This window comes from Ursus americanus, chromosome 2 (assembly GCF_024610735.1).
Source record: "Ursus americanus isolate L20-20 chromosome 2, mUrsAme1.1.p, whole genome shotgun sequence".
NCBI lineage: Eukaryota > Metazoa > Chordata > Mammalia > Carnivora > Ursidae > Ursus > Ursus americanus.
The window spans coordinates 76,549,295-76,574,663 of record NC_142128.1 but is presented as its reverse complement, the minus strand read 5'-3'; the positions used below and the strand labels follow the sequence as shown (position 1 = coordinate 76,574,663).

At 47.6% G+C, this 25,369-nt stretch overlaps 1 protein-coding gene across 1 annotated transcript in view; it reads left to right on the top strand.

Annotated features, from left to right (window-relative positions):
- Window positions 1-25,369, top strand: part of KCNH1 (potassium voltage-gated channel subfamily H member 1) — a 337,006-nt gene that overhangs the window by 220,866 nt on the left and 90,771 nt on the right. Inside the window, exons 8-9 of the mRNA XM_087866022.1 lie at window positions 3,674-3,873; window positions 9,238-9,490. Of these exons, the coding sequence (XP_087722148.1) occupies window positions 3,674-3,873; window positions 9,238-9,490 (453 nt within the window). The remainder of the gene's footprint in view (window positions 1-3,673; window positions 3,874-9,237; window positions 9,491-25,369) is intronic.

Genomic DNA, 25,369 nt, shown 5'->3' with positions numbered 1-25,369 from the left:
CTGGGTTGTGAATGATAGATGTGGCATCACTGTCTTAACGGTCTGGCCAGCACACCAGTGCCCCGGACGTGAGCCTAGTTCTTAAACCATGGAAAAGAGAGCTATTCTTACTGTATTGATTCGGTGTAACTGTATTTTTAAGCTCAAAATTAAATTAGTTTTCTGGCAGCCATTCTGACAAAGGCACCTCTTACTCTTCACGCAAGACCTCTGGTTCACTGTGGACCAGAAAACAGAGCTGATCCAAGACCGTCATACAGGCTTATCGAGTTAGAGTCAGACTCGCTGGGGACAAGGGAGCCAGCAGGGGCCCCGGGAGGCTGGTTCTGAGCACACTCGGTGATGCGGGAGGCAGGAAGCAGGAGATCTGACCCTCTTGTGTGTGAGTTCATTTATGAGCTTCCAAGGGCTGTGTCTGCATTATTCAGGCTTTGACTACTTTTGCTTTTATCTGGCTTCTTTTGTTCAGATTGATACCCCCCCCCCCCGGTACCTTTCTAGAACTGGCAGCACTCTTGCCAATCCTCATTTATAATTCTTCTCAGGCGGAATCGTGTCTGCAGTGTCTTGGGCAGTATATCCAGCCCCGGCGGACAGACTACTGAAGCTTTCCTCCCCTTACACCTAGATCCATGCCTTGCTCTCGGATTTTTCCGTCTCTCAGTCTTCAGCTAAGCCTGAGTGAGATCATTTGAAAGAAGTTATTGTGGCCTCTCCACACAGTGGGACAGTATTCATCAACAACATGGAATGAACCACTGACACCTGCAACAACAGGGATGCACCCCAAGGGCGTTTTGCCAAGTGTAAAAGACCAATCTCAAAAGGTCACATACTGCACGATTCCATTTAGTTAATGTTTTTGAAATGGCAGGATTATAAAACAGGAGAAGAGATTCGTAGTTCCCCGGGGGAGCGTGAGTATAAAGGGGGAGCACGAGAGATATGTCTGCGGCGATGGGACAGTTTGTTTTCTGAATGTGGAGCTGGTTACATGAGCATACGCAGGTGATGAAATGTCACCGAGTTATACACATACTTCATGGCAACGTAAATCTTCAGGTTTTGACATTGTGCTCTACTTACATAAGATGTAACCAGTGGGGAACCGGGGTGATGGGTAGACAGGATCTCTTTGTACTATCTTTACAGCTTTCTGTGAATTTATAATGATTGCCCAAAAAATGTTTTTTTTCCTTAAAAAAAGGAATGAACTGTTCATAATGCAACAATATGGATGAATCTCAAAATAATTATGCTGAATATAAGAAACTAGTCAAAAAAAGCACAAAAGAAAAATATAGACGAATTGGACTACCTCAAAACTATAAATGTTTATGTGCAAACAACACCATCAAGAAAGTGAAAAGACAAAAAAAGAAAAGTGAAAAGACAACCCACATGGGGTGAGAAAGTATTTGCAAATCCTATCTGTCTGATAAAGGATTTGTATCCAGAATATATAAAGAACACGTACAGCTCAGTAATAAAATGACAAGCAACCCAACTGAGAAATAGGCAAGATTTTTCTCCAAAAAATAGATAAGAATGACCCGTAAGCACACAGAAAGGTGCTCAACATCATGAGCCATCAGGGAAATGCCCATTCAGAGTGGGATGAGATGGCAGTGTTCACTCCCTAGGATGGCAGTAATCAAAAAGGCAGATAATAACAAGTGTTGACAGGGTGTTGGGGACATTTGGAACTCTCATACACTGCTCCTGGGAACAAAACAAGGTGCACCTGCTTTGGAAAACAAGTCCTAAGATGTTAAACATAGTTACCAGATGACCCAGCAATTCCACTCCTGGGTGTCTACCCGAGAGAGCTGAAAACATGTTCATGACAGCTCATAACAGCATGATTCATAATAGCCGAGAAGTAAGTGACCCGAATGCCCACGGACTGATGAGTGGACAAGTGAAACGTGGATTGTCACCATTGTCGAACATTATTTACTCAGCGATAAAGAGGAATGAAGTACCCAAGCATGTGCAACGGGGATGGTCCTTGAAAACGTTGTATTAAATGAAAGGAGCCAGCTGTAGAACTTCATATCTTGTATGATTCAATTTATATGAGATGTCCAGAGGAGGCAAGTCTATAGAGACAGAAAACAGGTTACTGGTTGCTGAGGGCTAGGGCCTGGGGGTGGGGTGGGGAATGACTGAGAGTGGGTAGGGGGTTTCTTTGGGAGGGGGATGGAAATATTCTAAACTTAGACGTAGTGATGGTCACACAACTCTGTAAATATAATAAAAGCCACTGAACTATACACTTTAAATGGACATATTTCATGGTGTGTGAATTATATCTAAATAAAATGTTTAAAAGAGTGCATACTGTATGGTTACATTTATAGAACATTCTTGAAAATGCAAGCTCACCTGTGGTGACAGAAAATATTAGCAATCGCTTGGAACAGGACAGAGTATAAAGGGACGTGACAAAACTTTGGAAAGTGATGGAAGTGTTCACTGACTTGTCTGTGTGATGGGTTTGTGGGTGTATACATATTTCAAAGCTTATCAGGTTGTATACATGAAGGGTGCAGTTTATTATATGTCAACAATCACTCAACTAAAAAAAACAACAACGTGTGAGTGAATTTCACAAATAATAATAGTAATAATAATTTAACAAATATTTATTGGCTACTGGTATAGTGTTAGCTCCTGGGGATACAATGGCAAGGAAAAGATGGGTCCAGCCTTCAAGCAGTTCATACAGGCACCGGCAAAGAAAGATGCATATGGTTGCAAAATGGTTTATATACCATTCCGAGCCTGGGAAGTCATGGTCAGCTTCATGGGGAGGCTTTCTGGAAGTGGTGGCACTTGAGCTCAGCCTTCAAGGGCAAGTGGGGGTTAGAGGTAGAAGGCGGGGTTTGTGATGACATAAGGGGCCTCCTTCCTGACGCTGATGTAGGGGGAGCGGTAGGAGCACATAGTATGTACTTGTTATATCTCAGAGGTGACCTGATTTCACTTTTGCCATATTACAGTCATGCTTTTCTCCCCATGAGCCACATCACAGTGGAGTGGATTGTTGTATTCACATGTACCTTAACAGTAAGTGTGAAGCAAAGTTATAAATAACATCCTTTGTTGCTCTTGGCAGACTCGCCATTGTTTAGTTACTTGTCATGATGTATTCAAGGTCTGTCCTTCCACTGCATTGTTTGCTGCGTGAGAGCCAGGACTGAGTGTCTCGTACACCATCCTGTCCTCTGCAGGTAGCGTGGTACTTGGCACATTAGCAGGGCTTGAGAAAGATTACTTGCTGCTAGGTTAGGAATTGGGCTGGTACAGAATAACACATTTGGCTGGTGGCCTCAGGCATGGCTCAAACTTTTTTGTGTCAAGAAGTATAAAGTAGTCTCACTGCTCCTGCCCCCCCTTCTCTCTGCCTCTTAGCTCCGGCCCCAGTCATGCCAACTCCGGTCCACCCTAGCCCTGCCAACCCCCTGTTTGTCCTAGTGGCCTGCTGTCAGGCCTCTTTAACTGAGTCCACTCCCAGAGGCTGCTGGGTGAGGTTCTTCTGAAGAAGTCAGGACAGTCTGTCCTGGAGAGGGCAGCTCTGGCCACCGGCCTGCTCTGGGCAAGTTGGGCATTCTTGGGCCCTGGTTGAGGGACCACTCATGTGTTGTCTCTTCTCCTTCTCCTGCCTCAGCTCTTCTGTATGCCACCATCTTCGGGAACGTGACCACCATTTTCCAACAGATGTATGCCAACACCAACCGGTACCATGAGATGCTCAACAGCGTTCGGGATTTCCTGAAACTCTACCAGGTGCCAAAGGGCTTGAGTGAGCGAGTCATGGATTATATCGTGTCCACCTGGTCCATGTCCAGAGGCATCGACACCGAGAAGGTAAGGAGGGCGATAAGCTCAGGTGAGCCCTCTGTTGGCTTTCCCAGGGAGAACTGAGGTGCTCCTGGGGCCGGGGGTCCTCAAACCTGGCTGTGCATCAGAATTCATTTGGGTAGTTTGGGGTTCCCATGTCCTACCTCCAGAGGTTTTGGTGGCTTCCAGATCAGCTCTGCTCAAGGACCAGCAATTAAGATTAAGAGCCATTATTTAAGAAACTGGAAAGACAGTGTGTATCTCCTGGAAAAGAGAGGCATTGGAAGTCTAACTGTCTGGGGCAGAATTTCCCAGACTTGTGTGGTGATAAGGCTCGGGGCCATCCACGGGGAGGTCATCGTTGTGGCTGATTTTCCTTTGGCCTCAGGCTCTGAGATGGCACAGCACTGCCACTGATTCTGTCTTTATTTAAATTTTCAATATTTTGTACATTGGAGATTTTTTTTGCATGAATTTTGGTTTTTAAAAATATTGTATTAGGGGCACCTGGGTGGCTCAGTCGTTAAGCGTCTGCCTTCGGCTCAGGGCGTGATCCCAGAGTCCTGGGATCGAGCCCCACATCAGGCTCCTTCACTGGGAGCCTGCTTCTTCCTCTCCCACTCCCCCTGCTTGTGTTCCCTCTCTCGCTGGCTGTCTCTATCCCTATCAAATAAATAAATAAAATCCTAAAAAAAAATAAAAAATAAAATAAAAATATTGTATTAAACTATAATTTCTCTTGCTTCCTGAATTTTTAGCCCAAGGCTGTTGCCTCACTGTAGTCTCAGCTCTGATAAGATTCCCACGATTCGTGGTCCTTAAACACAGATTCCCAGCCTCTCTCCCAGATATATGGAATCAGGATTTAGAGAAGGGGGAGGTGTGAGGAAAAAATCTACATTTTTAACAAGTGGCCCAGTGATCCTGTTGATCAGATGAGTCTGGTGAATACTGATCAAGGGCTTGTGCCTTAGTTATCATTGACTTGAGGAAAACATCAGTTAGGTATCTCTCTAAAGTTAAGGTATCAGTTTTCCCATCTGTAAAATGGAAATAGCCATAAATCCCTATTGTTCTCTAAGAGTTGCATTATTCTAGATGCATTTCAATATAGGGTGGCTGGGAAGAAAAGAGAAATGATACAGTGGATTTTCTATTCACTTCTCAATTATCGCCTGTGTATATTTTCTATAAGCAAACATGTAATCCTGGGTCCATTTTTCTCTGCTTCTCTGTTTTCCACCACACTTCACCTTTTACTGCCAATCTCTAAGTACTTGGGGGATTCTGATTCCTTTCGTTGTCAGAATAAGAAAAACAGAAAGATAACGCTGTTGCAGAAATAGAACACATTCAAAGCCAAATTCAGCTGACTTTGGATCAGCTGTCCTTGCACGTACTCTTCCTCTATTAGAATAGTTAGTTGAGAGTTGACAGCTTAAAAGGAAAACTTGAACTCGGTGTAATTGATTCCCACTTCAGAGGAACGATAATTCAGTTTTGTTGAAGATCGGCCATAATCACAACAGTAACATAATAAGCTCACCACTGTCGCCCCGGCTCCCATGCCTTGAACGCACACTAAGAACAGATATTTACTGCGCTCTCCATGTGCTGGCCCCACATTCACGCTCCAGTGATGCTCAAAGCAGCTCTGGGAGGGAGCTGCTGTTCTTTCCACCCAAGAAACGAGGACACAGAGGCCCGGTGAGTTTTGTTAGCTGCCTCTGGTCACAGAGTTAAGAATGGCGAAGTCAGGATTTGAGTCTGGTTTTGTCTGACTTGGAAATGTGTGCGTTTCCTACTCTTACTTTAAAAAAAATTTTTTTTTTTTATTTAAAACATATACCAGAGAGAAGAAGGATTGAGAAGATGAGGCCAGATGGCGTTTCCTTCATTTCTCACCCAGGCAGGGTGTCAGTAGGGTGGGTCTGAGTCCCTGGCTTCGCCAACCACCTGCCTGAACTGTGTCTCTGCTTTTGCCTCACTCAGCGAGGCACGTAGGTTCTGTGGGTGTCTGGCAGCTGATGGAGCAGAAAAGAACTTTGATCTCTCAGCCCTGGGGCTCCTTTTCCCAGGGGCCAGGGTGGCTTTGTAAATCTGGTTGTCTGGAAAGAAGCCCTTCCCCACCCCACTGCAGGGCTGGGCTGGGCGGGGGCCCATGCGAGACAGCAACGTCAGCGTTTGCCCGCCCTGCCCCTCCCTGCTGCCTCACTTTCCTGGGAGGCTTTGGGATTTGCCCCAGGTCTGGCCTAGGTGGAAGAGGGAATACTGTGGCAAAACTCACTGCAGGGCCCAGCCTGGCCTAGCTGGCTGCCCTTCCTGGCAGGGGCTTGGGGCAGGCAGCTGTTGGGGAGGGGTCCAGTTCCGTGGTCCCATGCCTCTCCCTGGTCCCCTACCCTCCATCCTGGGTCAGAATGGTCAGAGATGACCATGGGAGCCTAGGGGCCATATGTGTGTGTTGGGGGGGGGGAGGAAGGTGGCAGTGCTGGGCTCCTCTAGTTTGACCAGCAATTAGCTGGCTACCATGAACATGTTGCCTCTTCCTCTGAGCCTCAGTTTCCATGTCTGTAACACATGGACACTAGGTGCCTTTTTGTACTAAGGCCAACCTCTAAGGCCCCTTCATCTATGACCTTCTGGACTTCGGAGCCTCCCTCAGCTGACCCACTGCTCCACTGTGCTAATGACATCAAAAGTGAAAGCTCACATGCGCGGAGCACTTGTGTGTGCCAGGCGTTGCACCAGCACTTTCCACACACCAGCTCATGGAATCCTCAGAAGAATTCTAGACTCACGTTCAAAACTAAAGACTTGGGAAAAGAAGCTAAGCATGGCTTTCAAGTTCACAGGAATAGTAAACATTAAAGTCAGGATTGAATCCGGGTCTGCCTGATCTTAAAGTCTATTCTCTCAACCATGTGTCTGTCCAGTCCTGCCTGGGGAGGTTTCATGAGCCTCCATGGTGACATTTCCCTGTGACCTTTGAGGCCCGCAAGAACCATCAAGGATGGTCTCTCCTCAGGACCAAACAGAAGGGAAGGTGCCCAGGAAGGGGTCTGCTGCTGAGAAGCATTCAGCTCAGAGAGAAGGATTTAGGACCCCCTAACCTGCCCAGTGTGGAGCCAACAGGAGAATGATGGAGATGCCTGATGGCCATGGCAGTCCGGGTTGCTGGACCCCCGGGTTCCCTCTCCTCACACGTGCTTTCCAGTGGATCCGGGAACAGGGCCCATGAATAAAACTTTGTCTCCAAGCCAAGGCGTCGTTCACTAGCAGCGTCTGCCAGCAAAGCCCAGCCCAGGGGAAACCAAATATTGAAAGGTGAACTTACCTGGAGAACAAATGTTGGTTTTGAACTGCTGGGCACAGTGTTGACATGACATGCGAGTGTGCTCCACTCCCTGGTGTTCTGCCTGGGGAGAAGAGGATCCACATTAAATCTGCGTTTCTACAGGAGTCTCTTTTTTCAATGAGCCAGAAGGAGGGAAATACTTAGCAAGCTCTCAGTCTAAGCCTTGGCAGTCTGAATTTTCCTGTGCCTCCGTCAGTGCTCCGTCCCCTCTCGCAGAGATCCTGCTTACTTCCTCAGCATCCCGCCACCCCAGAACGAGCAGGAAGAGGCACACAGAGCATGGGGACCAGTGTGTATGGAGCCCCTTGCCGGGTCCTGTACTGTCCCTGGGAAGGTGAGGCTTACACAGAGTTTTGAGGGAGGCTGAGAAACTTCCAGATTCCAAGATGAACTCCAGGCACAGAGGCAAATGGACTGCGTGAAGGCAGAGAAGCAAGGATTCGGGGGTAACCAGCACCCCAAGGAAAGATCTTCATTGAACATGTTTAATTTTATCCTCCCAGCTTTGCTTGCTAGGCTAGGATGGGAGAAAGGATTATTTTAAGAACACTCCTAATTTTTCTGGAAAAGTCCACTTGAAGGTGTCCTACTGTGTTACTTAATGCTTGCTATGCGAGGGCCCACGCAGTGGTTTCTTGTAAAAATTTAGTCCAGGGAACTATTTGTCCCCCTTAGCAAAGGCTAAGAAATTTTCCTTCCTCGAAAGATAAGACCCACATGACCTCTCACAGCTCTCACTTTGCTCTGAGTTTCTAGACGCTAAGAGTGGAATTACAAGTGCCTTTGTTTTGGGCAGCCATGTAATGTATAATGTAGGAAATGGTTAGTATCTAAACTAGGCTCCGGACTCAGGCTATCTAGTTTGAGAGCCCAGCTCTGCCATTTTCTGGCTGTGCAACTTTGGGGAAGTTATTTATCTTCCCTGGGCCTCAGTTTCCTTATCTGTAAGCTGGTACAATACTAGCACCTACGTCAGAGGGTTATGTGAGGATTAAATTAGCTATTACGTGCACATCACAATCATGTAAAATCATTGCCAAATTTCACTTATTTTACTTATGATTTGTCTCCTCCCCCGAGATGGTAAGTTACACAAGGGCAAGGATTTTTGTCTGTATTGTTTACGGCTACATCTTCAGAGCCGAGAATGATTACTGGTGTATAATAAGTGCTCAGTAAATAAGTATGGAATGAATGAATGACTTTAAAGCCCTTAGCAATGCCTGGCCCAGAGTCAAGTGCTCACTAAATGTTACTTTATCTCTCTCTTTAAACCACACATATATTCGGACTATCAGCAGTGTGAGCTCCACCTTCAAAACACATTCTGAATCTGACCCCTCCTCACTGTTCCCCCACCAGCAGCCCAGCTCGGGTGCCCTCCCTTCTCACCGGGCCACCTGCAACAGTGACCTAACTCGATTCCTTGGCTCCCTCCTTGTCACCCTACTGCCAGGGCCCCCGAACCCCGCTCTCCAGCTGTGGTGATCCTCTTAAAAGATAGCCTGGTCTTGTCACGCCCCTGCTCATGACCCTCAGTGTGTCCCCATCACACTCAGAATAAAATCAGAGGCTATTCGTAACCTAAGGTCTCTGTGTGCGTGCATACTTGGCGTTCTTCTGAAGCTTCATCTCCTACCCCTTGCCCCTCTTTCACATTGGCTCTTGCTCAGGTCCCCTCCCAGCCTTGGCTTTGCTGCTGGAATGTCCTCTGACACGTTTTGCAGGTGTCAGCTTACATAGCACCTCCTCAGACAAGCCTTCGCCAGCTGTTAATCCAAAGAGTCGCATGTACTCCTAGCCCCGACTCTCTGGCCCTTCTGAGCATTTACAACAGATTTCTGTGCTCGCTGCTTGTCTGTCCCACGAGAGGGTCAGCTCCCCGGGGACAGGCAGTGTGGCTGTCCCTTCTACCCATGCCTTGAAGCGTGCAGTCTAGCCCAGTGGGGGTGGCGTCCACCCCTGGGGTCATGAGGGGCCACGGGCTGGAGAGCACAGTGAGGACCCTGATGCTGTTTCTTCCTCTGCCCGGCCAGGTTCTGCAGATCTGCCCCAAGGACATGAGAGCCGACATCTGCGTGCACCTGAACCGCAAGGTGTTCAAGGAGCACCCAGCTTTCCGCTTGGCCAGCGATGGCTGCCTGAGGGCACTGGCCATGGAGTTTCAGACAGTGCACTGCGCCCCGGGGGACCTCATCTACCACGCAGGAGAGAGTGTTGACAGCCTCTGCTTTGTGGTCTCCGGCTCCCTGGAGGTGATCCAGGATGATGAGGTGGTGGCTATCTTAGGTAGGTGTGTTACCTTTGCTGGACGTACCCCTCCAGGGCCCAGGGTTGGCTGAGCCACTGGGCAGCTCCGTGCCCCTGCGGCCTTCAGCCAGGGGGAGAGTGCTTCTCGGGGCAAGGCCAAATGCTCGCCTCCATCCAACACACAAATATTTGAGTGCCTGTGTTGTGCCAGTCGCTGTCTTAGGCACTTGGGGGTATCTCAGTGACAAAAATGAGTTTTGTCCTCAAGGGGCTCCCAGGCTACTGGGAGGGAGGAGCAAATAAGCAGACACTTGCATACAGTGGAAGAAGTATCTAATTCAGTATTCAAGTGTCTGGAAGAAGCGATACTCAAGCTGAAACTTACAGACTGGAGGAGTGAAGGGACAAGGGAGTGTCCTCAGCAGAGGGGAAAGCACGTGTGAAATCCCCGCAGAGAGGGAGCACGATGCATTTGTAGAACTGCAGTGCGTCCCCTTGGCACGGCCGGAGCAACAAAGCAAGAAGGGCCACGGGGAGAGATGGGTTGGGTGGGAGCTGCATGCTGGGCAGATCACGGCAGGCTCGGGGAGCCGTGTTAAGGGACTTGGCCTTTATTTCTGGGGCCAGTGGAGGGTGTAAAGCAGGAGAGAGGCTCAGTCGGATTTGAACTTTAGAAAGATGACTATAGTTGCTGCTTGGGGAGTGACTGCAGGGGATGGCTGGGGCAGGGAGAGGAGGTTGGGGACATGTTGTCCAGGGGCGGGTGCATGATGCCCCACACTGACACCGTGATGGGCAGATGGAGGGAAGCAAATGGAGTTGACGCACTTAAGAAGTCGGGTCAACAGATGGTCAATTTGCTGGGGCTGGGGGGTGGGGGGTGGGGGGGTGGGGAGAGGGAAGAGTCGACGAGGGCTGCAGGATTTCTCACTTTGATAACAAGGAAGCCGGTGTGCCACACACTGAACTAGGGGATATGGGGGGGGAGCAGGGTCATGGGGGGACATGTTGGTATTTTGGCATTTTCAGCATCAGCAGCCTTGAGAGATTCATCTGATTGCTTGAGGTTGCTACAGCACAGCTTTTTGCTGGGGCCATGTCTACCTCTCTGAAAGGACAAGCCATCGTGGTCATCTAGTCAGTGCCAGGCATTTTACATACATATTCTCATTTAAGCCTTACAGTAACCCTATGGAGTGATTTTATTTTCCCCGTTTTGCAGATGAGACCGTGAAAGCTCAGAGAGGTTCGGGAACTTTCCCAAGGCCTCACAATGGATGAGGTCCATGGAGCCAGCATCCTGGAGTCCCTCTGAGTCCAAAACCTCTACTCTGATCCGTTTTGCAATACTACAATCCTAATGGTAGCTTATGTAGTTTTCTGGCCCATTAAATTGCCAGGCATTGCTAGACATCGTGGACATATTTTATCCTTTATGTATGATTTCTTACGAAACTGAAGTAGGGAGAGGTTAAGTTATATGGAAGTTAGAAGTGAGATTCAAATTAAGTAGCTAAGCATACATAGTATTTCTATATATGAAGTCCAAACTTTGTTCCTGCTTGACTTTGGAGTGGATGCTTCGTGGCCTTTCTGTTGCTCCCCTGGCCCCAAGCCAGCTTGCCCTCTTGATTACATTCTGCTCAGGTTAACCCAAGGATGATTTATATTCCTTCAGCATGAGCTGGCAGATGGTCAGAGGGAGCCTGGGATAGAGACTGGCTGCGGGGTGGAGGCTGAAGCTGTTTTTTGCTAAAATAAGGGTGTGGATTCCTGCTCTCCATTGAACTCTGCAGACAGGGTCTGCCGTCCTCCTCCACAGAGATCTGAGACTGGACTGTGTATAGGAACAGCACGCATGAGGGGGACAGCCATTGCTTTGGGATGGCAGCGGAAAGGCCATTTATCCCTTCCTTTAATACTCATCAGTGTCCTTGATAAAGGGGACTTTCCATTGGTAATCGCTATGGGGATATCCACCGGGCTAAGAAGTAACCAGCAACTAGTGAGGTCTTCTTTGAGTCGGAATTAGAATTGAATTTGACTTGATCCTTTGGTTAAGGGCATCTTTCACTCATCCCTGCCCCCCTTTTTTTTTTAAGATTTTATTTATTTATTTATTTATTTATTTATTTATTTATTTATTTATTTGTCAGAGAGAGAGAGATAGCACAAGCAGGGGGAGCATCAGGCAGAGGGAGAAGCAGACTCCCCTCTGAGCAGGGAGCCCGATGCGGAACTCGATCCCAGGACCCTGGGATCATGACCTGAGCTGAAAGCAGATGCTTAACTGACTGAGCCACCCAGGCATCCTAGCCCATCCCCCTTATTGATAACTCACCAAATGCCTTTCCAAGGACTCTGTGCTGGTGACCGGCCCCATCCCCCTCACATACGCATACACCGGGCGTTCTTAGTGACCCACCTCGCACAGCTGCATGTTGGGAGTTGGGTTGGACAGTGAAGCCTGGAGAAAGGACAGAGCTGCAGAAGGCTTAAGAAGGGCAAAGGACTGCTTCCCGGCGGGGTCTCATCTCTCCTCAGCCTGGGCTTCTTGTAGGGAAGCTGACCAGGGCTTGATCCACTGTTGATTTACTTGGTCACCTGACTGCTTCTCCAAATCCGGCCCTCTGTCTGCAGTCCCTGCACATTCTGCCTGCTCAGTTAGCGATGCGGACAGGACCTCTGGAATAGCTCAGCAGCTTCCGGTTCAGGGTGGTTGTTGCCCTCAAGCTGTCCCGACTAGAAAAAGCATCTTCATTGTGTCCCCAGGAGCCAGATTAGGTCCAAAAAGTAGGTCCAGGCTTGACATCCTAAGGAGCCTGTACCATTTCAAGAGGCTCTTATTCTATAAAAGGACGTGAAACAAGTCCTTTGACCTAACTTGACCTCTGGGCCAAGACACGTAAGATTCCCAGCTATTTGCTCCCTGGAAATTTAAGTTCAGAGTTTTGTTGTTATTGCTTCTTCCTAAATAGAATTATCTTTTGCTCAATTTCCTGAAATCAGTTGTTCGTGCAAAGGGGGTTCAGGTGACAAATGGTTGTTAAAATTAGATCTCTATTGCCTTTTGATGCATTTCAGTTCAATCCAACCAAAATTTATTGAACACCTGCTACTCACCAGGTGCTGTCATAGAATTGGGATTATCAGTGGACCACATATTAGACCCTGCTTCCAGGAGCTTCTACAAGTGCAGGAGACTGACATTATGAAAAAGCAACAGTCACACTGGTTGATGAAGTGTTACCCCTTCTAGAGGGTCACTGGACAAGTAATGTTTGAGCAGGTCCTATATCAAGTGCTCCAATGGGGAAAAAAAATAGCCAGGGAATCTTTAGTTATTACAAACGGGAGGCTTTAGAATAAAAAAATCATCTGTCTCATTCGGTTGTCTCTACTGTCTTGTTATCAGTTCGCTCATTTACATTCTGCTAATTTGTTTCTTCCTCCCAGTTCTAATATTCTGTTTAATTTTAGCACAAGAATGAGAAAAAGAGTCTGTATTCATAACTGAGTGTGTTTAATAAGTGTTAAAAATAGAACACTTTCTAAAAAAGTTTCCTAGGAGAGTGTTTGTCAAACTTTCTTGACTCGACTAACCATAGGAAATGGTAGATTGTCTCGTGAACGACTAAACACGTGCGCACAGAGTTACATGTGAAGCTCAGTGCTTACTCTTGCCACATGCGATGCACCCTCATTTCTATTAGATTCCATTCTCTTTCGTTTAAATAGACATTGACGTCATGACTCACTAAATTGCTTTCTTGACTGACGCGAAGCCTGCAGTTTAAAAACGTGGTTCCACCAGCATCAACGATACCTCTCTTGGGCTGAAAGCCTTGCTGTCCCCTGACGGCAGACACTACACCTGGATCATCTCTTACGATCTCCTTTTCCTCTGATGTTCTCCACCTTACGATGGAGAGGACACCTTCCCAATCTCCTTTTGGAATTCTCTTAGAAATCACTTGTGTCTTCTCAAACTTAGCTTCTCGGTTCTTTGAAGTAAATTCAAGGCTTTAGGATGTGCATTTTATTCATTATATTTTTAAAGGAATTTTCTTCCAGTTTTTCATAGCTATCAGAATAAAAAGGCATAAGTGCCCATTTTGCCCCCACCCAAGTGGAGAAGATGCCACCACACCTGCAAGCAAGTTGTTATCTGAGTTCTGTGACACTTGACCAAAGTAGAGGAGTCACGAACTTTCCTCAGGGCTCTGTTTGAGTGTGGTCCGTCTCCCTGTGTTTCCATCTCACACATGCAGTATTTAGATGATCTTGTTTCCCTGTGATTTAGTGTCCCTGTAGTAACTTCTATGGTTTTGCATTTTAGTACTTAATTTGTATGTTAACCGTGGATCATGTTGCGTCCTTTCTTTTTGCTTTGCTGTGTTGTGTTTTTCTCATTCCCTTGGGCAAGCCAGAGTCTTTTTGGCCAGACTGTACTGAGGGGTGGAAAGAGCCCTGGGCCCAGAGCTGGAGACTTGACCATAGCCCCGGCTCTGCATGAACTCCCTGCAAGAGTGCCCCCACTAACTGACAAACTTTCCGGGTCTCCTGTGCTTCTCCTAAGCCCATCACACGGTGTCCGTTGTATGTTTACTCATCTGTCCCTCCTGTGAGCTGAGATCCTCTGATTTCCTATCTCCAGCTTGGTCCAGCATATGGAAGGCACCAGGGGGTTTGCGGAATTGAATTGAATTGAATTGAATTGAATTGAATTGAATTGAATTGGAGTTGAATTGAGCTAAAAGGGAGAGACTGGGCTGGGAAGGGCCCCCGTGGTCCAGAATAAGGATCTAGACTTTATCTTGCAGGGATGAGGAGCTCAGGGAGAGTTTCAAACATGAGTGGCATGAAGATTTGGGTGCCACAAACATAGAGGCGTGGAGGCTAGCTAGGAGTCTTGGATGAGAAATGATGAGAGCCTACATATGGTGGTGGAAGGGAGCTGTGGGAACGATCTGAAGCCCAGAGACATTAGGGGAGGGAGAAGCTCCAGGCTGTGGGGTTGAGGGAAGGGAATAGTTTCTGGCAGCTCGTGGACAGGCAATAGGGCCAGAAGAGGATGAAAGATGAGGGTTTATTCTACTGAGTTTGCAGTGTCTTTTTGGAACAGATCTAAGCATGGCTCTCAACTAGTGGAAACTCTTCTTGACTTGTGGATGGGCCAGAGCCTGCCAATGAAAGCAAGCAGCCGTGGGAAAGATTGACAGGCAGGCCCTGGCTCATCACACACCCTGGATTAACTTACTACTTGTGATTCTATCACTATTGAACTAGGGTTTATGTGTAGCTTCTCCTTGCATGTACATGTAAAGTTGTAAATACCGGTTCACCGATGAAATCTTTCTTTTTTTTTTAGTGAACATCCCCTTCTCATGGTTCCTAATTTGGAAGACACTCTTATCTTCACTTAGCTTCTTTGTGTCCATTGACCTTGGTTGGATATTAATGTGGCATTTATTTACTTAGCAACTATCCCAGTGTGACAGGGTGTTAGTCTCTGCAAGGGTGGGTGGTGTAGAGAAAATCCTTGTCTTGGATGAATGTTCTATTCCATTTGGGGAGACAAATGCATGATTAGTGACGATAAGTGACACAGGTACTTCTTTTGCTAGACTTCTTGGCATGAACAAGGACATACTCATGGAGGGGGCAGGAGGTGACTGGATTTGGAAGGACCAGTAGGAGTGTTTGGTAGGCTGACTGTTGAAGTGGGAAGAGCAGCATAAGTCCACAGAGTGAGTAAGAGGTGGGACTCTGTGTAGGTATATTCAGCGACCCATGTGAGTAGAGTAGAATGAGAAGACTTTCCATGTGGCCAGTGGTTCTCAACTTCAGTGAACGTAAGACTCAGCTGGAACACTTATTCACAATGCAGATTCCCAGGTCCCTCCCCGGCTCAAGGATGGAGTCTGCGAATCTGCATCGTCAACAAGCCCTCCCCTCCCCTGGGTGGTTCCCCAGCATGTGCTTAGAAGACTATACCTTGAGAAACATTGCTTTAGGCAGTTACTCCTTGATGTTTTTGGTAGGAAGGGGTGAGATGATGATGTTGTAGGAAGTATAAGGCCCATGCTAGGGCATCTTTTATTACATTAGCCTAAAGCATATGAAGCTGCCAATTTTCAACTATTTCTGACCTGCCGAAATGGTAGAATGACCATCTCGTGATCTGTATTCACGGGGAGGAGTGTCTAGCCTAGGATGGTGGCTCTGTGAAGGTGAGTCAGGATTGACATATGAAGGGGGCATTCTAGATGGAAAGAATAGTGTGAGCTGAGGCCTGGGGAGGGAGAGTGTGTTGTGTAACCCCAGCGCTTGAGCTAGAGCTGAGATCCCCAAGGGGCAGCAGTGGGGCACGGGGCCAGAGAGGCAGGTCAGAGCTCGTCTGTGAACATTTCTAAATGTCAGCATGAGGAGTTGGCAGTGGGGAATCACTGAAGGTGGTGGGTAAAATATGACACCATTAGAGCTCTGACTTGTAAAGATTAATGAAGTAGACACAGAGCGGGAAGGGAGGGCAGTGGGTGGCTCTGGCATACGGTAGAGATGAGCGATGGTAAGGTATGGGCAGTAGAAACTGAGACAGAAGTAGGATTGCCAGATCAAATACAGCACAGCCAGTTAAACTTGGGTTTCATATTAATGAGTAATTTTTGGCTTGAATATTTCCCAAACATGGAATGGAATATACCTCTGCTAAAAAATTATCCATTTATCTAAAATTCAGATTTAACAGGGTGTCTTGTATTTTTATTTGCTAAATCTGGCAACTTTCGATGGGAGGGACATGTTGATGAGACGTTCTGGAAGGAGAGTCTGAAAGGTTGTATAGAATAGGATGTGGGGAGTAACCAGAGGGAGTTGAGGGAGGTGATTCTGACATTCCAGTGGGTGGGGGGAGACGGAGGCACTGGAACAGACAAGGCTAAGTCAGGAGGAAGACACAGTGAGACAGAAAGGTGAGGAACTTGGCTTTGACTTGTTGCATTTAAAGACCAGTGGGGGGGGGCACCTGGGTGGCACAGCGGTTAAGCATCTGCCTTTGGCTCAAGGCGTGATCCTGGCGTTATGGGATCGAGCCCCACATCAGGCTCCTCTGCTGTGAGCCTGCTTCTTCCTCTCCCACTCCCCCTGCTTGTGTTCCCTCTCTCGCTGGCTGTCTCTATCTCTGTCGAATAAATATGGGGCGCCTGGGTGGCACAGCGGTTAAGCGTCTGCCTTAGGCTCAGGGCGTGATCCCGGCGTTCTGGGATCAAGCCCCACATCAGGCTCTTCCGCTATGAGCCTGCTTCTTCCTCTCCCACTCCCCCTGCTTGTGTTCCCTCTCTCACTGGCTGTCTCTATCTCTGTCGAATAAATAAATAAAATCTTTAAAAAAAAAAGAATAAATAAATAAAATCTTAAAAAAAATAAAATAAAATAAACTACCAGTGGGGTATCTGAGTGGAGTCCTCCAAAAGGTAAGTCTGGAACTGGGAAAAGAGGCCAGGGCTCAAGACAGAGATTTAGAATTCAGAGGAAGGAATAGCAAATAGGAAAAAGAAACCAACAAATAAGACAGGTGCAGAGAGAACACAGGGGGTCACATTTATTTTCTGAAATGACCAAGTATTTCAGAGCATTTTAAAAGAAATGGGAGTGTAGCCATACAAAACGCTCCTGAAGAATTTTAAATGGGATAGAAACTCTTATGATAAGTAAAGTAAGTAAAATATAAACTTTTTTAAAGATTTATTTATTTATTTATTTGACAGAGAGACAGCCAGTGAGAGAGGGAACACTAGCAGGGGGAGTGGGAGAGGAAGACGCAGGCTCCCAGTGGAGGAGGGAGGCCAATGTGGGGCTCAGTCCCAGGACCCTGGGATCACGCCCTGGGCCAAAGGCAGACACTTAACGACTGAGCCACCCACGCACCCCAGTACAATATAATTTTTAAATGCAATATGATCTCAATTATATGGGGGGAACACATTTGTAGATAAAAGCCCACAAACATCTCTACCCACATGTCGTAGTTGATGTCTTTAGTCTGTGGGGCTATAGGAGATTTTTGTTTTCCTTTTTCACATATATATATATATTTATCTTTCAAGTCTTCTTTAAAAGATCATACGCTCCTTTCAAAATTAGGAAAAAAAATTTTTAATTGAAAGTGCATCTTGAGAAAGTCAGCATTGTTCCTTATGTTCTTTCGGTTCTTAGGATACCATTTGAAAGAATAACGTTTTTTTCAGAAAGAAGTCTCAACTGCATTTCTTCTGTTATTTACCAGGCCAGTCAGAAAAAAAAAAAAAAAAGCTGACATTTACTTAGTGGGTACTACCCAAGCCTCCCTCAAGGGAGGATGGGATGGCTGGGCGGTGACGACAGAGCGGCTATCGAATAGGATTTTAAAAAGAGCAACAACTGCATGTAAAACGCTCATTATTGTCGAGACGGAGGAGCCCTTCACAGAGCTGCTTCCCGAGACGCTTGTGCGCTGGAGGGGCTGAGGGAGAGGTCCCCCGCTTCCTGCGCGACCGTCTTCTGGAGTGCCCTGCCCCACATGGCCCCGGGAGAGTGTGACCGCCAGGCACCATGTAATAACGTCGCTTGCTCATGCTCAACCCAAGGGGAGGAGGCTGTGTTTAAGTGTCTCTCTAAACACTCCAACCAAGTGTTAACATTCATATAGCTGCCCCATCAACCGAAGCAGTTACATTAAATCCACACTCCCAGGGAGAAGCTAGCCTATGAATAATCTAGAACTTCAGAAATGCAAAGCATTTGTGTCAGGTAATGCACGTGGTACTTGATTGAGGCAGGGTGGGGGGGGGACCAAGTTCTGCTTCCTAATTCTGTTTTTATTTAAGCAATTTAAAAATTGGTTTGCCGTCTCTGAAGACACTGAAGACACTTTGTAGTTAGCAGAGTCAATAGACCTTTCTAAAAGAAATTCTTAGAACCTTAGTGCCCAGACAGAGGGGAATGGTTAAATAAAAAATTATGGTAAATCAAGGCAGCTGTTAGGATGACGATATAAAAAGTTTTATCCGCATGCGAAATGTTTTAAATATAATGTTAAGTGGCGAAAAAAAGCAGAGCATATAGCTCTATGTGCTATTACCTCAACTACTCCAAAAGGCACATGAGAGCCGAGGAAAGACGGAAAGCGTTCCAAACTGTTCATCAGAGTTTTCTCGGTGGTGGCCGGCAGAGCCAATATATTCTATTTCTCAGTGTGGAATCTTTTATAGACAGAAATGGAAAAAAATCAAGTCAACTTGCAATCTTTATCTGTAGTGATCTTGGAAATTACCACCTGCCTTCAGTGAGAGATTTGTGATCTGTTTACTTAGCAGAGATACACTGGGCTAATTTAATTTTCTCTAATTGCAGTTGCGAAGAGAAGGAGAGTGTCTTGATGTTTCCAAGCCATTGCTTTAATGTAACCATTACCGAGTGAGCCCTCATTCACACAGAGATGCCGTGTAGGCTCCACAGGACGGCTGGTGACCCACATTTGGGTGAAATTTTAATTCCTTTAAGGAGAATATTTGTATGATAGGGTAATTTCTAACATTCGTTATCTTTACATCTAATTTTTAAATCCATCTATAAATTTTCAGCTTAGCATTCGGCTGGATCAGAGTGAATTGCAGGACTGTTTCTGAACAGGTCGACAAATTCCTTCTTGGGCCAAGCTACCTGAGGACACATGGGTTCTTGCCTTCGGGCTGGAGACCAATCCTCTCCTCAAAGCCTCCATCCTGAGACATTCTAAGTCTTTCATATCCTGGCCCATTCTAGAGTGTTCCACTCAGACCCATCTTTTCATTGATGTGTTGATTTATTCATTCCATAAATATGCCAGGTGTAGTCTGGGGATTGAAGATACAATGGCGAATCAGACAGACACACCTAGGATAGAGCTAATAGTCTCATCAGGGAGACAGATAAGCAAATACACAGTTTTACAATATAGTATGCCAAGAGGAATAGGAGTAAGAACAGGATGCTGAGGAAGCTTATAAGACAGGTATCTAATCCAGCCCGGCCAAGAGAAATCAAGGAAGGCTTCCAGGCAAAGTTGGTATCTGAGCTGATTATTTGCATGATGAACTGAATTCCACTGGACGCAGCAGTGGTGGTGGGGTTTGGAATAGAGGATTAAAGAGAAAGTGTTCCAGGGAGAGGGGACAACATTTTCAACCACTTCTTTTTCTTTTTTTAAGATTTATTTATTTACTTTAGAGAGAGAGAGTGCACGTGTGGGGGAGAGGCAGAGGCAGAGGGGGAGAGAGAGCATCTCAAGCAGACTCCCCACTGAGCACAAAGCCCAACTCAGAGCTCAATCTCACGACCCTGAGACCATGACCTGAGCATAAACCTAGAGTCGGGCACTTAACCGACTGAGCCACCCAATTCCCACCCCCCCTCCAGCATCTTCAAAGAGCATAAAGCAGAAGAGTGATATTTGTGTTTAGAAAGGTCATCCTTGGGGCGCCTGGGTGGCGCAGTCATTAGACGTCTGCCTTCGGCTCAGGGCGTGATCCCAGGGACCTGGGATCGAGCCCCACATCAGGCTCCTCCACTGGGAGCCTGCTTCTTCCTCTCGTGCTCCCCCTGCTTGTGTTCCCTATCTCGCTGGCTCTCTCTCTCTGTGTCAAATAAATAAATAAAATCTTAAAAAAAAAAAAAAAAGAAAGGTCATCCTGGATGCTGTGAAGAGAATGGGTAGCAGGCAGGAAGACCAACGAGGACGATGTTGAGATATAAGCATGGCTTGAACTGACTTAACGTCAGTAGAAATGGAGAAAAGTAGACAAATTTATGAGATACTTGATGGATAAAATGATCAGAGCTTGGTCTTTCGTTAGGTATGGAGATGAGCAAAATGGTGGAGCCTGGAATGACTCAGACAACTTTCACCGGGACAGGGGACGCTGGCCAGTGCATAGGCTGACCTGGAATCAGTTCCATTTTGGGATTTGTGGGTTTGAGCTAAATGAAAGTGGCCAGTGTGAGATTCTAGACTCAGAAGAGAGACCTAGGCTGGAGGCATAAACATGGGCACCATCGGGATCCAGGTGGCAACTGAAGCTGAGAGGATGAGAAAAACCCAAAGAGAGAAGGGAGGGCAAGAAACGGTAAGGTCTAGAGCAGAGCCCCGAGGAATGCCGTTTATAGGGGCCAGGTGGAGGGGCTGGAGATGGACCGCCAACAAAGAAGAGTGGGCTACCACGGAAGACAGGGAGAGAGGGAAGGAACGTTTTCAACTGATACAGAACCAAATTTCACTGACTAGGAGACGCTCTGGATTATTAGACATGCCTATATTTAATGGCCCGCTAAGACATTATGCTGCCAGTTAAATGGTGATAGATGGCTGATTGTAATCTGATTTCAGAGATAAAAAAAACCCAAACCACTCGACAACTTAAGTATATATTAGAATCAAAGAGCTAGAATAAGTTGAGGACTAAAATACATCTTTCAGATTGATTAGGAACAGAGCTATTACTGACTATGGTGAGAGTAGTGCTAGTGGGCTCTGGGGGGGTAGAAGCAAGGTTAGAGTAGCTTGAGAAATGGGGAGAGGTGGCCGTTAGTTCCAGGGTGCTTGATAAATGGCAAAGATCTTCCAGAGTTCTGACCAAGAGATAAATAAGTAAGAGAGGTACCTGTCAAAATATCACCTTTTTTTTTTTCTGATTAAGCTAATATTGAAGAATCTGCTTTGTATCTGCGTCCAAGAAGCCCTCCCCACATGGAGCCCCAGAATTAGGCCTGCCCTGATGGTGCTGCCCAGCACCTACCCCTGTGAGGGGCTGCCGAGCAGATCTTACACGTGGAGGGCCGGAGAGGACACACTGCCCGCAGGCAGGCAGACCCTGAAGGGAGCAGCGGGCTGGCCTGCACGCGTGCAGATTCTCCTTTCAAACTCCTCACTCGGACGAGGGCCACCGAGAGGCCAAGAGTGTGATGCAACCGGCACTGCCTTTCAGCAGGGAACATGGGCAAGTGGGGGTAAACCTCCCCTACACCGTAAGAGTGTAGAGATGCTATCAATAGCATCAGCAGGAAATTGAGCCATAAAAGAAAGGAAAACAGTGCAGACCAGCTAACCTCCTTTCCTTCTGGCTGTTCAGAAAAATTACCCATCTCTTCCGTGTGTCTCAATTCTCTTGCCTCGCCGTAGAAGGCCAGATCCATTCTCGGTTTTCTCTGTGAAATCCCCATAGTCCTGCCCAAGACAACCTCCGATGTATCCTGATATTATGTTTTTGTTTTGTACTTCCATATTACACATATAGGGGTTTGTCTCCTCACTGTGTAAGCCCCTTGAACATAGAAACAATATCTTTTCTGTATTGTATCCCTCCTCACCGCGGGAACGCTGCCTGGTCCGTGAGAGGTAGAGCCAAACTGTTGAACTGCATGGAATTGTGTGCCCAGACACGGTGAGATGTAACGCCCGGTGTAATAGCTGTCCAGGAGGGAGTCAGGGGCAGTTCCCATCAGAGCTGGCATGTGACATTACAGTTCCTGTGTGGGTTTCATTGAGCAGGTAGATGGCAGACCCACGCCAGTGTCCCATGTCTAATGCGGAGATGGTTTGCTGAAGAGCATACAAATCACTCTCCTTTGTATTAACTTTGAAAGAAGGCAAATATTTGACCATCTCTGAGCTCTCCTACAAAACCTGAAATGCGACCAAACCTCTCTGGAAGGAGCTGCCCCTCTGAGAAGTGGGGTGACATGCTGCCTCTGCTAGGAGCCCAGGCCTCCTGAACATCTCTAGGCCCCACTTTCTTTGCTGGCAAAAGAAATCCAGTAACGTGTTGGCTCAGCACCCAGCACCACAGCACAATCAGATAAGCCCTGGCCCGTAAAGCTAAGGCTTTATTCCTCGTAGTATATTTTCACAGCTTGGACAGGAAGCACATTGATGAGGTCTCCTCTCGGTCTGCCTGTATTGGATGGACCTTCTCCCTTCTCTAAACTGTAGCAGATAAAGCAGAGGTCACAGACTGCCAGCAGCCTTTATTTTTTCAGTAAGAGCAAAAAAAAAAAAGGGGGGGTGGGCTTTGTAGCTTCAGGACAGCTAAAAGAAAGCAAAATTTACAAGGTGTCCAAACCTTGCTCATCTACTCTTCCCCGTAGTCTCAGACGACCTAAGGGAAGCAGCCATAGATGCACGTTTGAGGGTTAAGGATTCCAAATTAAGCTGGAAAGCCAGGACTTCATCATCTTTGGGGTAAGGTACATGGTGGGGTCCTGCGGCAGCGTCCCCAGCCAGTGTCTGGCCTGGAACACAGGAAGCCCTCAGCAGATCCTGTCCCCCCCCGCACCGCAGCCCTCAGTCAGGGCTGGTCTGGGAAGTGGGTGGGTATCACCAAGGTCTTTCGCTGATGTCCTTGGAGCTTTTTCTCTGAAAGTGCTGCCAGAGCTCCATCATCACATGACTGCCCGGTCCTTCAGGTGCGTGGAAGCCCGCGCATTTCCCTGCAGCAGGAGGGGAAAGCAGGCGTGTAGATACCTTCCGCACAGAGCCAAACCCATCGTACTGCCCCACCGGACCATGGACTCCAGAATTGGCTAGGATATGGGTTTAGCTACTCCAACAGAAACCCAAAGTAATAGGAGCTTAGACAAGACAGAAACATGTTTTTCTCTCATGTAGGAGTCGATATAAGAGGGCTGATATGTCCACTTCATGCTGTTAGGTGCCCTGCTTGCTTCTTGCCTCTTGCTTCTTCCTAACTAGGTTGTCACCCTGGCCTCCTGGTCCAAGAGAGCTCACATCCTTATTCCAGCCAGGGGGAGGGGAAGAGAGGGGAAGGGCAGAGCAAGGACCCTAGAAATTGCACACATCCCTTCTGCAACCCTTGCCTTAGCCAGACCTTGGAGAGATGGCCACAGCTAGGTGCGATGCCGTCTTTATTCTGGTCATCTTTGTGCCCAGCTGCAAGTCATAGGCTCCATTACCAGAAGAGGAGAGAACACGTGGATTCCTGGGCCATAGCTTAAGGTCAACGCTGTCTCTGATTTATCCTTTTCCCCATCACCTAGCATGGTGCCTGACCAAGGTAATTGGGCTATCATTTAATTTCTCCAGAGCTCACTTTACTCTCTTTGAAATGGACCTGATGATCCCTGTGGAATTTGCTTCACAGGGCCATTAGCAGAATTCTTCTTTTACTGTGTCTGCGATTTACTGAGGACCTACTGTGTTCTAAGCCCAGGGCTAAGAGCTTTGTTCACATTAAGTTCATGTAAACCATACCATGCCCCTATGAGGTGGGTCTTATTATCCACCTTTTTTAGCTGGGTAAATGGACACTGGGAGGGGTTTAGTAAGATGCCCAGTGCCCTTGGTTTATCTCTGTCCCTAATATCTGTTGAGTGCCTGCTGTGCCCCGAGCCACGGCTGGGATACAGAGCTTCCAGGGATGGCGTGTTTCCAGAGGACAGAGCACACACGTGATGGGGAGCTGCTCCGGCCAAGGGCTCAGGGAGGAGGCTGGAGCATGTTTGGAAGCCTGAGCAGGAGTTATCTAGACCAGGGAGCAGGGTGGAGGTCTGCGGCGGTGCTCGGAAGGCCCTGAGGGAAGCAGGGCACCAGACCTGGAGGGACTGTAAGAGCCACAGCGTGGCTGGAGGGCAGAGAGTGAGCGAAAGAGGGGGTAGGGCCCCCCCCCAGGCTCCCAGCAGGGCAGTCCGACCTGTGTGGCCCTGAGGCTTGTGTTGAGGGAGGACGATAAAATGCTTGGAAAACGTGCCGGGGGCGGTACCAGGGAGGGAGGGCGAGACTTGGCAAATTCTCTTTGTGTCTTAGACACGTCTCAGGGGACCAAGGAGGGGACCCAGATGCGACATGCCTGGCTTGTGTGATGAATCCAGGTCTGAGAACTGCCCTTGTCCTCATCTTCATGTTCCTGAACTGCACAGTTCGGTGGGTGTGCGCACAGTCTTCTCAGAGCTCGCCCGGAAATATTTGTCCAGCCCTGTCCTCTGTCTCATAAGCAGAATTATTCCTAGGGCTAGGGGACAGAATGGGCAACCCTCCGAGCCTCTCTCAGTGACACTAGGGTCTCTGTGGTCACATTTCACCATCCTGATGAAGTGAGTGACAAGGGCCTTCTGGTCTTGAAAGGGCTTGAGGGCAGAGGACCTCCTGATGCCCCAGAGAGGAGGAATCTAGACAGTAGGGCAGGCTGAGAGGACTGGCCCTCATGGAAGCCTGTGTCCTGGCAGGTCTCCCAGCATCCCCAGTGTGGCCCCCAACAGCATTTGAATCCAGGGCTTTAAACAGTGACTCAACAAGTTGGTGTTGCCTGCTCACTGTATAGAGTATGGAAGGCACTTAGGTGAGTTTGCAGCTGAAGGAGGAGACCAGGTACTTTCCTCAAAGGTACACATTATATACTGGCAACACTCGCCTCTACAAGTGAGTGGAGGAACAGATAATCCAAAACATGAGATAGTCCAGAGGCTTCTGGCTTTCCTCCTACTGAAGAGCCCTATGCTGTGTCTCAGGGCCTTTGCATCTGCCGTTTTCTCTCCCTGGACTCATCTCTGTGCTATGTCTTTATGCTGGTTAATTGGAACTCGTCCCTCAGGTCTCAGCTGAGACATCGTAGCTCCCTGAAAGCCTTTCCTCAGCACTTGAGCTTGAATGGGCACTCCTCCTGCTTGGTGTCCTATCCTGTTAGCATGAGGCACTCACTCCTGATACGTTATAGCCCCCTGGGTCTCTGTCTCTCACTACATCATGTCTGTCGTTCCCCTGCTATACCTCAGCCCCTAGAAAAGTGCCTGCCTAAAGTTGCACGACTGACTGAATGAGTTCTTTCTAATTGGTTTGGGTCTAGAAATGGTTGGTGACTTTAGAAGCGAAAAGTAACTTATACTGCAGAG